Source organism: Ambystoma mexicanum, chromosome 5q (assembly GCF_040938575.1).
Source record: "Ambystoma mexicanum isolate Mex_15411 chromosome 5q, UKY_AmexF1_1, whole genome shotgun sequence".
Classification (NCBI taxonomy): domain Eukaryota; kingdom Metazoa; phylum Chordata; class Amphibia; order Caudata; family Ambystomatidae; genus Ambystoma; species Ambystoma mexicanum.
Genome location: NC_090933.1, coordinates 24,008,491 through 24,023,905, shown reverse-complemented (window position 1 = coordinate 24,023,905; position 15,415 = coordinate 24,008,491). Strand labels below are relative to the sequence as shown.

Genomic DNA, 15,415 nt, shown 5'->3' with positions numbered 1-15,415 from the left:
GCTCAGTGATATGAGACAGAAGCCTGCATGCGTTTTCATTTATTGTTAATTAGAATGTGTTTTGAAACTTCCTGTATTAAGAAACATTCATGACATTTATGATGAACTCGAAAGATGTGAACCGATAGAAACAACACATATGAACGTTACTTAAAATTATATTCCAGCAACATAAATTCCATGTTTAAGGAAATGTATAAAAACAATCAGACTCCCCTAATTTAGATCCAAAATCCAGCTGGGGCCAGAGTTCAGAGGGTTACCTGATGACCCTTCCGGACAGCAAGTGATCTGCGTCTGCTCCAATAACGCACTGCTTTCGCAATGCTGGGTAGTTGGCAATGCTGGTTAGTTGGCAATGCTGGGTAGTTGCTAGTGTGGTACATTGTCAAGCCCACATAAGGGGTCATTCGGAGTCTACTTACTCAAAGTATTCAGCCGCAGGGGTAGTCTTGTAGGTGTTGTCGATGCCTGAAGAGTCCAGGCTGCTCAAGTTGGAGTACCATGTTTCAGAGCAGTTCAGGCTGTTCCAGGAGTTGTTGCAGTGAATCCAGGGCAGGTCAGTGGTAAACGAAGAGAAGAGATAATGGAGAGCCCAGGCTATGATGACATTGTAGAAGAATCCGACATAGAGAGAGATGAGTATGACTGTGAAGCCCACACCTAGAAGAGATTCCAAAGCACAGAATGTCAGGACATGCGAGCATGTTCCATCTCCAAAATGTCACATTTGCCCTCTTCCAGTAAAATCCAACAATTACTGCAAAAAACATAGATGTCCTTTTTCACAAAAGTATTGTCCCACGTAGATACAAAACAACTCGTGCAAGTTTGAAAATTATTGTAATGTGCATTTAGCTATTCCAGAACCGGGTGTGTTTTCTGGGGGCAAAATGTGCCTCAGGGACATGTCAGGAGTAGCTGTGAGTGCACCTCCAATGTCACAAAGGGGCCCCTTAGCACATGCCCCATCGTGTGACCTCCCCCTCAGGAGGGTCTGACCTAGAACAGGCCTGAAGCAGAGGAGTGGGTCAATCAGAAAGGTGTCCACTCGAACTCCTGTCTGCCTTCTATTGACCCCAACAGAAACATTGATACAAGGCAGGAGCGCCTCTGTCAAGCCCAGATTAGGGGTGACTATGTCAAATGAGCATTCTAGTATGGACTGTTTAAGGGGTCTCACTAGAGATGTGCTCCCAGCACACAGAGGCCAAGATCCGGGCGCCTGCAGAGGACAGTGGGTGCCCGCCAAGGGCTCATAGATGCCGAGGCCCGAGCTGAGCAGCACCCTGCTATAGCATGCAGATCCCCTCTGTGAATAAGGGCATCAATATGCTGAGCATTCTGGTGGCGTGTGGCGATGCACATTGCACACGTCGCAGAATCCTGCTAACAAGCTTTGTGAATCAGATCAGACTATGCCGCATATTTTACACAGGCCTCCTCTGAACAGCACAGAAGCTAAGGTGAGCTACTGGTGTGAACGCTTGAAATCTAAGACATTCTGCAGTTAAAGTGTTGCACCCCCAAACACACACATATGTGCAACGCTTTTGAAAAGCTCTATTCAGTTCCGAAAGCATTGGTATTTGTATTTATTTTATTTATATAGAGCACCTGGCCTAGGATACAAACATATTAAACATTTACAGATAATATTCAGAACAAGGAATCATTTACAAATAATATACAGCTTCAACTTATAGGGACATCTAATTATATAAGTACAACAGAGAGTAATCGGTAGGCCAGAACATAGGGGTGGCTAGCAAACAGTCTGACTAAAGGTATGGTCTTGGGCAGACAACCAGGCTTTGGCCTTACTTTTGAATGCTAGGAAGGAAGGTTCCACTCTAAGAGGGTTAGGTAGTGAGTTCCAAAGTTTTGCCGCCAAGACTGGGAAACTGATCCCCCCCGATCTCTGAAGGCTGAAGAGGGGTATGGAGAGGCAGTTAGACTGGGCACTTATGAGGGGTCTGTTGGAGTTGTGGATAGTAAATCTACTGGCCCGGTAGCTAGGTGCTTGGTAGACGAGGCATTTATGAGTTTGTGCGAGAGTTTTTAGAGAAACTCTTTGTGTTACTGAGAGCCAGTGGAGACACTGGGGGTCATTACGAGGTTGGAGGTAAGGGATTACCGGCACCGTATAGGGCAGAAATGGGAATGGGGAAGGGCAAAAGGTGAATGGGGAATTACCGGTCCCTCCAACCCTGGAATGTGTCATGCGCCGCCTCTCGTGGACATTATGGTCCAGAGTGCGGCTTGGGGGCCGCCATTGCAGAGTTCCGCCACGTTCCCGAACGTCGCTGTAACAGTCTAGTGTTTCTTTCTCTGCGAGCCGGAACGCTTATTAGCCACGCCCCCCCCGGCACACAGTGAGTTGCAACCTGCTTGGTCAGCTCTCTGACTGCTTTCTTTCGGTTGCGCTGACGTTAGTTTTCTTCCTTTGTCCTTTTTCTCCTCTGCCGCCCTTCGGGGTGCTTCTTACCTTCCCGTTTATCGGGTCCTCTTGTTTTTCCTTTCTTCTTTGCTCTGACTCCTTTCCGGTTCTTTCTCCGCTCTGTTGTCTCTCGCTGACCGTCATTATTGGCTACCTCACGGTTCCTTCGGAGCCTGCCTTCCACCCGGAATCCTTACGACGGACCTCCGCTGTTGCTGTTTCACACGGAATCCTTACGACGGACCTCCGCTGTTGCTGTTCCACCTCTGGGCTTTTTCCCCAGTTTGTCCCTTCCGGAAGAGGGGCCGCAGGTAGTGCTATTCACAGCTGTACTCTGTGGCTTCCTTTCGTGAGAAAGACACTTTCTCAGAAAAAAAAGAAAGAAGAAAGAAGGAGAAGGATTATTGTGCTAGAAGACCACAAATATCATCTATTCAAGACCAATCTTCAGGTGAGGAGGAGGAAAGGGGAGAAAGGTTAAGGGTGGAGATTGAACATTCTCAGAGGGTTGACAGTTTGCAACGCCCAGTGGTCAGGATGGTGACCCCATAACAATTGCAAGAGATGGTGGCCGCTGTTCAAAACCTCTCAGCAGAGGTTTGAAATCTATCCATGGAAGTGCAAACATTAAAGACTGAAAATAACATGTTAAAACAACTGGTTTCTAATCGGGAACCAAAACCAGTGGACTTACCTCCCATGGCACTCCCCTCAGGGAAATATGACGGAACTTCAAAAAAGCTCAAAGAATTCTTGGAAGCTTGTAGTATCCATTTTGCCTTTAGACCTCATACATTTCCCACCGGTCACGCCCGGGTGGGATTCATGATTTCCAACATGTCAGGTAATGGCCTGGCATGGGCCACTTCACTGGTGTTGGGAACAGACCCTATACTGCAAGACTACAAGGCTTTTGTAGGTCGACTAAAACAAGAGTTCGAGAGGCCTGAAATTTCGTTTTCTGCAGGCGAAGATCTGTTAGACATACGTCAAGGCCAGACTGATGTGCACACCTATCTTTCCACGTTCAAACGCTTAGGGCCTCATTACACGGATGGCGGTAGGGATTTACCGGTACCGGTAAAATACCGGTACTGGTAAATCCCTACCGCCTTACTACGAGGTCCCTTTGCGGGTTGGGGGATTTAACGCCTGCTTTTTGCAGGCGTTAAAATCCAACCCGCTAAGGGACCTCAGAGCTAATTACGGCACCGCAAAATTGCGGTGCCGTAATTAGCGCCTTCCCCATTCCCATAGAGCCCTATGGGGCAGAAATGGGAATGGGGAAGGGCAATGGCGGAAGGGGGATTTACCGCCCCTCCAACCTTGGAATGGGGCGGTAAATCCCCTTTCCACCAAGGCGGTGACGGTATTTTACCGGAATGAGCCATGGCTCTAATAGCGCCATGGCTCACCGCCTACCGTGTAATGAGGCCCTCAGCCTCAGAAGCTGGTTGGCAGGAGCAGACCCAATATGTCATCTTCAGAAGAGGGTTGCGAGAAGATATTAAAGATGAGTTAGCCCGATCTCCCAGGCCGGCATCCTTTCCAGAACTAACAACGGCAGCTTTACAAATAGAACATCGACTCTACCAACGCCGAATAGAAAAGCGACGGAAGAGGAATACTACCTTTCCTGTTCATACTCCTCCTCCTCCAGTTGCTGCATCGGGCCGATCAGAAGAACCTATGCAGATTGGAACCACACGTTCGTCCTTGACTCCAGAGGAAAGAAGGCGAAGAAGAGACTTGGGGTTATGTGCTTATTGTGGATCAGACCAACATCAAATTAGGAATTGCTCCGAGATTCCTTCACGAAGAGCGGGAAACGAGAACCCTCGGTCCTAAGAGGGACGGGAATCCGAGGGGAAGTTACGAGTCCCTATGTGTCATTATCAGTGGGTCCAGTGAATCCACAGGAAGATTCGAGACTAATGGTACTCAAGGTGCATTTGTTTATAGACCATCGCAAGATCGAAGCATTGGCCCTACTAGATTGTGGGGCCGCCGGCAACTTTGTGGACACCATTTGGGCCGATTCTGTCAGCTTACAACGCATGGACCGCAAGGAAGATCAGAAGGTCGAGGGTTTGGATGGTACGCCCCTCAGTTCAGGCCTTATTACACAGACTACTGAGTTTCTTCAAATGTTCATACAACAACATTCAGAAACTATTCAGTTCGATATCATCCGTGCGGCCCATTTTCCACTCTTTTTGGGCATTAGCTGGTTGCGAAAACACAATCCGCAGATCAATTGGTCCACCAACAATATTACCTTTGAATCGAAGTTCTGTCGACAGGCCTGCTCAAAGGATCTACGGGTTATGGAAGCCAAGGCCCATACAGTTCCTCAAGCCAGTACCGTGGGTGTCCACTCTCTTCCCATGGACTTCTCAGCTTTTGAGGATATCTTTGCAGAAAAGAACCCATTGGAACTACCTCTGCACAGGCTAGAGGATTGCACCATTGATCTCCTTCCTAATGCCCTAGTTCCTTTTGGTCGAATGTTTTCTCTTTCACAAACAGAAAAAAGAGCCCTAAGGACTTATTTGGATGACAACTTGCAGAATGGTCTAATTCGTCCCTCTAAGTCCCCAGCAGGTGCTCCCTTGTTTTTCATACCAAAGAGAGATTCTTCTGAACTCAGACCATGTATTGATTATCGTGGGTTGAACAAAGTCACAATACGGGATCGCTAGCCCATGCCCCTTATCTCTGACATAATAGAGGCTGTACAAGGAGCATCTATTTTCTCCAAATTAGACCTACGCAGTGCTTATCACCTATTGCGCATACAATCAGGAGACGAATGGAAGACGGCATTCCGTACTCCATTCGGGCTATTCGAGTACCATGTTATGCCTATTGGACTGGTCAACGCACCGGCAGTGTTTCAGAGATTCTTTGACCGGGTCTTCTCAGATCTTATGTTTGTCTCGGTTATAGTCTATCTGGATGACATACTTGTATTCTCCAGAGATTCCGAACAGCATCAGAAACATCTCACCGAAGTCTTGACACGTCTGCAAACACATAAGCTTCTGGTAAAAAAGGAGAAATGTCTGTTCGGGGTCAGCACCATGCCCTATCTGGGGTATGAACTCTCAACTCAGGGGGTTCTTATGGATCAAAGAAAGGTGGACGCCATTCTAAGCTGGCACTCCCCCAGATCAGTCAAAGAAGTACAGAAGTTCCTAGGAGTGGCCAACTTCTATAGGCGTTTCATTCCTTCCTTTTCTGAAGTGGTGTTACCCATTACTCAGTTGCTAAAAAAATCCTCGTTACCATTCTCATGGAATGACCAAGCAGAAAGAAATTTCAAACACCTGAAAGAACTGTTTTGTCAAGCTCCCATTCTGTGACACCCGGACCAGACAAAACCCTTTATTCTAGAGACTGATGCCTCGGCTGCCGCAGTGGGAGCAGTCCTACTTCAGGAACATAACGGAAATGAACATCCCATAGCCTATCTCTCACGCACCCTCACTTCCAGTCAACAGAATTATTCGGTCATTGAGAGGGAACTCTTGGCCATGAAACCCGCGTGTGAGGAATGGCGACACTTACTGCAGGGAAGTAACAGTCCGTTCACCATTCGAACAGATCACAAGAACTTACAAGTCCTTCAGTCAATGGACTGCATCAATTCTCGCCAAGCTCGATGGGCCCATTTCTTTTCCCAGTATGATTTCCGCATTACGTATATCCCTGGAAGCCAGAATCTCCTCGCTGATGCACTATCTCGGAAGGGTGGATTAGAAGTATCCAATTTACCACCGACAGAAAGACTGTTTCCCGGAAATCGGGTTTTCCTCCTTGTGGCCAGTTTTCTCCAGGAGGTTAAAGAAGCTACGATTCCGGCTACCCCTCAGGAGAAGGTAGCTTTAATTGACAGAGAAGGGCTTTTGTTTCAGGACCATCGATTATTTATTCCCCCAGGGCCTCTTCAACGACAAGTCATTCAATGGTGTCATGATCACCCAACGGCAGGACATAGAGGTCAGTCTGGCACATCAGATCTCGTCAAAAGGTATTTCTACTGGCCCAGAATGAGATCCGGAATCAGACAGTATGTCCAAGCTTGCAGGATCTGTAACAGCAGCAAAAATCGCACTACCAAACCTTTGGGTTTACTTGAACAGAGTGTGATACCCTTACGTCCGTGGAGTCACATCTCCACTGATTTTGTGGTGGATCTACCAGTTTCAAGTGCATGTACCTGCATCATGGTAACAGTGGATTCTATGTCCAAGATGGCTCATTTCTCTCCTCTTCCCGGATTGCCTACGGCATCAGAAATGGCAGAGGTATTTCTCAAGGATATTTTCCGTCTGCATGGCCTTCCCGACAAGATTACGTCAGATAGAGGCAGCCAATTCGTCTCAAAATTTTGGACGGCCTTATGTCATCGGTTGGGCATTGAACGGGCATTATCTTCCGGTTTCCATCCTCAGACCAACGGGCAGACTGACAGATTGAATGGCACCCTCAAACAATACCTACGCTGTTATGTAGACCAAGAACAGGACAATTGGGTCTCTCTTCTTCCCACAGCGGAGTATTCCTACAACAACACCTGTCATTCCGCTTCTGGGCTCACTCCATTCTACTGTACTTATGGGTTTCATCCTCGCACGATTTTCCCTGTTCCATCCATTGAATCCAACCTACCCGCTGTAGAAGGGGTGTTGTCCAAGATTCAGGAGGCTCACAAGACCGCCCAGTCAAGTCTTTTAGACAGTCAAGTGACAAATAAGGCTCAAGCGGACCGTCACCGTCAAATGGTGCCGGAGTGGAAGGTGGGCACCCAGGTGTGGCTTTCTACGAAATATCTTCCCCGGTGGACTCGTCCTTCCAAACTTTCCCCCCGTTTCATCGGACCCTATCCTATTATGGCCAAGATCAACCCAGTGGATTTTTGCCTGAAATTGCCTCCCTGTTTACACAGGGTTCACCCTGTCTTCCATTCCTCTCTTCTCGTGGAAGCTCCCGAGGGATCCTCTACCCTTTCAGTTCCACTCAAACCACCGCCCCAGGAAGAAGCGGAGTTTGAGGTATCCCAAATTTGTGATTCTCGATACAGGCGAGGTCGCTTGGAATACTTGATACACTTGAAGGGATACTCGAGGGCGGAAGATTCATGGGAACCCTCTACCTTTGTTCATGCGCCTAGGTTATTGCAGAAGTTTCACAGGGCTCACCCTGGAAAACCTGGGGGTTACAACATTGGAAGGGGGCATACTGTCATGCGCCGCCTCCCGTGGACATTATGGTCCAGGGTGCGGCTTGGGGGCCGCCATTGCAGAGTTCCGCCACGTTCCCGAACGTCGCTGTAACAGTCTAGTGTTTCTTTCTCCGCGAGCCGGAACTCTTATCAGCCACGCCCCCCCCGGCACACAGTGCATTGCAACCCGCTTGGTCAGCTCTCTGACTGCTTTCTTTCGGTTGCGCTGACGCTAGTTTTCTTCCTTTGTCCTTTTTCTCCTCTGCCGCCCTTCGGGCTGCTTCTTACCTTCCCATTTATTGGGTCCTCTTGTTTTTCCTTTCTTGTTTGCTCTGACTCCTTTCCGGTTCTTTCTCCGCTCTGTTGTCTCTTGCTGACCGTCATTATTGGCTACCTCACGGTTCCTTCGGAGCCTGCCTTCCACCCGGAATCCTTACGACGGACCTCCGCTGTTGCTGTTTCACACGGAATCCTTACGACGGATCCCCGCTGTTGCTGTTCCACCTCTGGGTTTTTTTGTGCCAGACGGCTTTTTCCCCAGTTTGTCCCTTCCAGAAGAGGGGCCGCAGGTAGTGCTATTCACAGCAGTACACTGTGGCTTCCTTTCGTGAGAAAGACACTTTCTCAGAAAAAAAAGAAAGAAGAAAGAAGGAGAAGGATTATTGTGCTAGAAGACCACACATATCATCTATTCAAGACCAATCTTCAGGTGAGGAGGAGGAAAGGGGAGAAAGGTTAAGGGTGGAGATTGAACATTCTCAGAGGGTTGACAGAATGGACCGGTAATTACTCCATTCACCAGGGCGGATTTGGGATGGTTTCGGAGGCAACCATGGAGCTAATTACTCCATGGTTAGCTCCAAACCCGGAATGAGGCCCACTGTCTGGTGTCAGAAATGTGTTGATTCCTGGGGAAGTTTAATGCAGTTCTAATAGCATTGCTTTGAATAATCTGTAACTTATTAAGGTTGCATTGGTTGGTGCCTAAATAGAGGGTGTTGCAATAGTCAATTTTAGACATTACCAGGGTCCTGGCTAATGTGGTACAGTTGGCTGGTGATAAGAAAGGGCGGCAGGCTGTAATGAGCTCACACGTATACGCTGCGGCAGAGGATACTGCGTTAGTTTGCCTGGAGAGGGAGAGGGTGGAATCGATATAAATGCCAAGGGATTTAGTGTCCTTTGTAACTTTAATGATGTTACCATCAATGACGAAGGATTTAAATGAGGGGTCAAGTTTGTTGAGTCTTTGGTGGGTGCCTAGGATGAGAAGCTCTGTATTTTCGTCATTCAGACAGAGTTCATGTTGCTCCATCCAGGCTTGGATGACTTGGTAGATGGAGTTAACGGCAAGTTTGTCAGCTATAGGATCACCAGTAATGGGTATGGGTATCTGGGTGTCATCCGCATAGTGGGTGTAGGTGACACCCAGATAATCCAGGATTTCGAATAGTGGCTTCATACACACATTATAAAGTGTGGGGGAAACCCACGATCCTTGGCGTACCCCACATGTGACAGGTGACGGTTCAGTGGATGCAGTTGGGGAGAAGACCCTCATAGACCTGTTATCCAGGAATGAGCCGATCCAGGCTGTAGTTTTGTCAGAGAAGTGGTCCGTTAGATTGAGGTGTCGACAGAGGATTTGGTGATTTACTAGGTCGAACGCCGCAGATAAATCAAGTAGGAGTAAAAGGGTAAGTTTACCCTTATCTTTATTGTCTTCAATCTGTGTTTTAAGATCAATCAGGGCAGTTTCAGTTCCATGACGTGGACGGAACCACGATTGTCTAAGTCCCAGGAGTTTGTTAGTTTCTGTCATTTTCGCAATGGGGATTGGACCCCTCCATTACTGACACTACAGGACTGACGACATGTTTAACATTTATGCTACATCCTAATTATTCTGTGAATCTACATATAGGGCGGCGCTACATTTTCTCCAGGCAATTATTCCTCTACCAACTCTGCATCATCAGCATTGCATAACAATCCTTGATAACGACCAAAAACGTGGCGGCTGTTTTTCAAGATTCTTTCATTTTGATTTCATGATAAAGACTTACATTGTCTCAAGAATTGAAGTCCAAGAAACATTCTTTTATGTTACCAGCATTACCAATTTATGTTCAACTCGATTACACAGGATCAGCACATCGGATTCACCTTCAATACCATTAATTACAATTTATGTGTCCTGGTTCCTTCTAGGGGGTCCAGTGGAAGTGTGTGGATGCTGCAGATGCAATCAGCATTAATTTTCAATAACAATAACCAATAGGTGTATCAAATAGTGCACGGTCATCTCACGACCCCTAGTCTTCTCCTTACTAGTTTCCAAATAATCTTGGATCTGCAAATAAGCAGCTCAATCAAGAATTTTTAGCAAGAATGGCACTGTAGTGATGAGCCTGTAATTAGTTGTTATGTTTGCATCCAGTGAGGGTTTTTTAAGAAGCGAGATGACCCAGGCGTCCTTCAGGTTATCAGGGACAATCCCAGAGCTGAATGAGGAATTTATAAATGTGGTAATGAAGGGCGCAAGACTATACCTCCTTGATAATAGGGGCAGGACATAAGTCGCCCTGGTAGTTTGAGGGTTTAAGATTGTTGATAATATTTTCTACTTCAGTGATAGAAAGGGGCGAGAAGCTGAATGGTTTCTGGGAGTAGAGGTTGGTATTAGTTCTCATCTGATAAGATTTTTCTTGTGGGTCGATCTGCAGGCTGTTTTTTAATTGTTGATTTTGGTTTGTAGAGTAGCTATTTTACCAAGGAGTGCCTTTTGAATATTGGTGCACCAGATACTATCTTTAGTACAAGTGTCGGGAGGGGTGACCGGGGTTTCCAGTTCTTTCAGTATTTTGAATAACTCTTTAGTGTTTGATTTAGCCTGTTGGATACGCTTGTTATAGCTGTCTTTTTACGCCTGAAGTATAGCCTCTTTGTAGTTCAGAGTGGCTAGAGCTATGCTCGCTTTGTTCATTATGGTGGGGTTGCTTTTCCAGCGCGCTTCAAGGTTCCGTTTTTCTTTGCGTAGGACTCGCAGCTGAGGTGTACACCAAGAGTTAAGGTGAGCCCGTGGTTTAGGTTTTCTCAATTTAATAGGTGCAATGTGGTCAAGAGCTTTTAGTATAGCCTGATTGAACATGTCTACCAAGACAGTTGGATCAGTACATACGGAAGCGTGTTCATTGAGGGCTGTGAGGATTAGCGGGAGTAGTTTTTCACATGTTATGTCTCTCTTGTTTCTAGTGGAGATCGCAGGTGTGATGTCAGGCGTGGTATGGATAATTCTGGCAGGGATTCTGAAGGTGATTAGATGGTGGTCTGTCCAGGCACACGGTTGATTGGAATCAACATTGATTTTGCAATTTAGGCCAGATATCCAGTCCAGGATTCTGCCCTTAGAGTGTGTTGGCTCATCGATATGTTGCGTAAAGCCTAGGTTGGATAGCAGATTATTGATATTGTGGGCTGAGGCATCATTGGGGTCTAGAAGACCCAGATTAAAATCACCTAGCACGATATTTTGAGATTTCGTTTTGGTATTAACGGCAAGAATGTGAGATAGGTCTTCGGCAAATGTAGAAATAGAGCCAGGGGGCTTATTTATTAGATGGAGTGTGATAGTCTGACTAGGGGCTAAAGCTAATTTGACTGTAAGTATTTCCACTGACGTGATTTATCATGCTCCACTGAGCAGACACTGATTTCAACATGTCATGTCAACATAGCTCTGCTGTTACAATGCATAACCTGAGCAGCACACTGTGCATATACCTCCCTTACAATTGCCTGTGCCAGGAGAATATGCACTCAGTGGATTTATCTGTATTTTGTTTTCAAAACAAAGTGCTCACAGAATCAAGCACGAAATTGTACGAATGTGCAGGATGTGCTTACATGCTCTGGTGATCATATGTAAGACATTAGACACATATTCATAACAGTTATTCATGTTGAACATGTGTTCCATTTCAATTGTTAGCTGCCACGTCCACAAGGCAAATCAAACAGCCTCATTTCATTTAAACACCAAATTGTATTCAGGAGGCCACCAATGGTAGCACATATGTACTGTGTGGTCCCCTAAATGCAATTTTAAATATTCACAAGGCTGAGGGAGGGGAAAAGCAAAGAGTAAAGCGAGGCACCCTCATTTTACTCTTCGTCTTGTAAATAAGTACATTTTGCCTGAGAATGATGCTTTGTAGATGGCATTTATAAAATGTATTCCTATGGAATCCACTTCGTGTTTAGCAGGTGTAAACCAACGCAGACTCCATAGGAATCCACTAGTTCTACGACTGCATGAAAATATCATGCAGGGGTAAAAGGAAACTCCATGGGAAGACAGCTGAGTAATGCAAAGAGCAGATCCTATCTCAGCTCTGCGCCCCTCTTCCATCTTGTCACTGCAGGAAAATGGGGCAGAGTAAATTTTAAAAGCCAGTTTGGGAGTATGCATCCTAAGCTTAAATTTGATTTTAAGTTATTCTGAAAACTCAACTGTAGATAAAAAAAAAATGACTGTTTGCAAGGCTTCAGAATCAGGGACACGATTGGCTATCGTTGTTGTGGCAGTTGAAATGGGAGGAAACCTAGAATAGGCCTTGCAATCACCATAATAGACCAGATTCACGGTTCATGTTTATATCAATTGAAAGTCTATAAGAAAAAGTCTATAAGAAAATGAACTGCCAGATATTCCAGTTTTTGATTGAGGGTCACCTGAACCTTGCTGTGGACTGGCTCAGGTTAGGGAAGCGATCTCAAATTACAGTTTTGGTCAGGAGACACAGATGACATCAGCATGATGAGCATGTTCAATGTTATATTTTTTTAATCAATAGTAACTGGAAAAGAGACCTGCCTGCTATTTTATAATATTGGAATTGAGATTAAGACACTGACGCGCCAAGCTCAACGTTGGCCGATAGGAACATAAGTGGGTTCTGGATTTCTGACATCCGCCTATAAAGCAAAGCTCCAAAGAAGAGCAGCACACAGAGCTTCCTCTGGTTTTCTGGTGAAGCGATTCTGTCCGGGCTGTCTGAGCTGAACCACAGGACTGGAGAGGGTGTCCGATTTGTATTGCTATGAAAGAAGCAACAGCTATTCTAAAGCATTTACCATACCAGAGTAAATCTGATTACTGAGACTACATTTGGCATGTTCTATATTTTAGGCAGAATTAAGCCTTTTTAAAGGAACATGTTTTTCTTTTCAGTGGTATTGGATGGCCAATAGAGACCATGACATGTTTTATTAGGTCAGCTCCCAACTATTCTGACGTGTGTGTGCAGCAAGGCTGTGCAAAGTGCACTCAGAAGCCTCTGCTCCTACATTCAGTTCTGCTGGCAGGATAGGTGGACCCACATATGCACTAGTGGATAGAAGGGAGGAATGCAGCAGGTGAATGTCACTGTTTTAACCTACATTTTTAGATAATTGAGCTTAGAACACTTATAACATTGCTATTGGGGGAGAAAATGTGGCTACTAAGAGGGTGAAAGCCATTCTGTTGAACTACCATTGGCTAGCAGACTGCAAGGATTTGGGGATACTACCAATGGTGAACATTCTGGTGATGGTAGGAGTATGTTGTAAGCTGTTGGAAGAGGAATATGGTCCAAAAGAATGACACTGTGTTTGAAAGGCACTGTATCTCATTAAGCTACATTGGAAAAGATACGTACTTGGTAAATAAAATATACCTCCTCAATTAGGCATGGATGGCATCCCATGGCCTCTGCCTGAATGACGACAAGACAGAAATCTTGGATCCCAAGTGTTCTGCCTTTAACATAGAAGGAAACATCATTAAGGTCTCTAATGAAGTTAAAACGCTAGGTGTTTACCTCAACTTCGCCCTCACCTTAAAAAAACAGGTAAATTCCATGGCGTCATCTACTGCCTACAGCTGCAAAATCATTAGAGCCTGTAGACCCTTTTTATCGAAAGCTTGTTGCATCATCCTTGCTAATGCTCTAATAATGTCAAAATTGGATTACTGCAACGCCCTTTACCTAGGGGCCAGCAAAATATATCCAGGACAAAATCCAAATCCTACAAAATAATGACCTCAGAACGGCACTGAACATCCCTAAATGAGAACATATTTCCAAAATTAGAAGGGAACACCACTGGCTAAAGATCAACGATAAAATCCAACTTAAAACAGTTTCCTTCACCTACAAATGCCTGAACAACATGGCACCCCCATACCTTACAGAGAGAATGGTCAGGAGAACATCCACCTGCCCTGCTAGAATCGCCATGCTTGCTGTTTGGAGGTACCCAGATTTAAGTTAAAGAAATCTGGAGGAAGCAGCTTCCCGGTGAAAGCCGCCCAGTCTTGGAATGCACTAACTCCAGCACTCAGAGCTGGCCAATCCTACCTTAGCTTCAGGCGCAACACCTTGAGCTGGCTGCGTTCTAATGACGTATGATCCACTCTGGACACTATGTTCCTGTACATAGCTGTTTTTCTCGTTTTACATATGTATCCTGCTGCTCTTATTTCTCTATATTGTCTTTCTGTGCCCTGTAACCATATACTTCGGTAACCTAAGTCTTAGGTTTTCTTGTACCATGCTTGCGCCCAGTTACCTATGGGTTTGGTGCACCCTACAAATAAATAAACAAACAAAACAAAACAAACATGAAAGGGGCTAGCGAAAAAGTGGGCGTTTGGGCATTAACAGAGGCTCTCATTTGAGACTTGGGAGTGTGCTGTTAGAACAATGAAAAGTTACAGGAGTAGCTGCTTATGGTTAAGGACTGTACCCTTGAGCTGTCAGTAAGTATGGCATGGCCAGGAAGGAAGGTCAGTTGGTGGAATGCACTCTTGCCAATATTATGCCTGAGGGTGGTAATGTGAGTGCCATTTCAAAAGAGAAAGGGTTTGTGAGTGGTGGCTGAGCACAAGAATCAAAGGCAGACAATAACTGCGAGAGCACAATTCACGAGGTCCAGTTGAGAGGTAGAGATGTGCCTGTTTTGGGTGCAGCCATCCCATCCGCATGGATGAAGCGTGGCAAAACGGCCATCTGGTAAGTGTCCTTGAGGTGGTCCCTGGGATGTGCGATTTTTGGAGAAATATGTTCAACAAGTTTAGAATGCAATAAAACATCCTATTATCACTAAAGTGGATGGTAGGGACTCATGGTGTGAAGAAAGATTGGATGTATATGTATGCATCATGATGGCTGATTCTGGCTCCTGCCTGGCTGAGTTTGGAGAGGCAACCAGGGGATTTGGAGGTGCCCGACTTTAACTCTTGAGCATTTGGAGGCACCAAGATTGACATTGTTTTGTTACAGGTTGTGGGGACTGAGTTTAAAGGGAAGGCAACGCATAGGTAACTGTATGGGGCATGGAAGGGCGAGGTATCACTACGATGGTGCCCACAAAAAGCCTTGGGAATCAAGCTTGACCCCAGCGTATGGGAACAGGTGATGTTATTGGAGTGCAAGATTTGTAACAGACAACCCAAAGTCTTCAACAACACAGCAGGGAAACTGAAGGGCTCCAAGCATAGAAAACTGCTAAAGAGTGGACCAGTGCCTGTGGTTCAGAATATGTGCTCCATATCCCTCATACCTCAAGGAACGTTGGTAGAGGAGTGTGTCACATTTCCTGCCAGTGATGTAATCATGCAGATAGAGTTGTCAGATTGTCTAGTTGTCATAGTCACAGCATGGAAGGGGAATTGTAATAGACTTTGTGTGGACATCAGGTCA

The 15,415-nt window shown here is 45.8% G+C and overlaps 1 protein-coding gene across 1 annotated transcript in view; it reads right to left on the bottom strand.

Annotated features, from left to right (window-relative positions):
• SLC6A3 (solute carrier family 6 member 3) overlaps nucleotides 1-15,415 on the bottom strand; it is a 639,528-nt gene that overhangs the window by 360,886 nt on the left and 263,227 nt on the right. Inside the window, exon 4 of the mRNA XM_069620436.1 lies at nucleotides 426-663. Within this exon, the coding sequence (XP_069476537.1) occupies nucleotides 426-663 (238 nt within the window). The remainder of the gene's footprint in view (nucleotides 1-425; nucleotides 664-15,415) is intronic.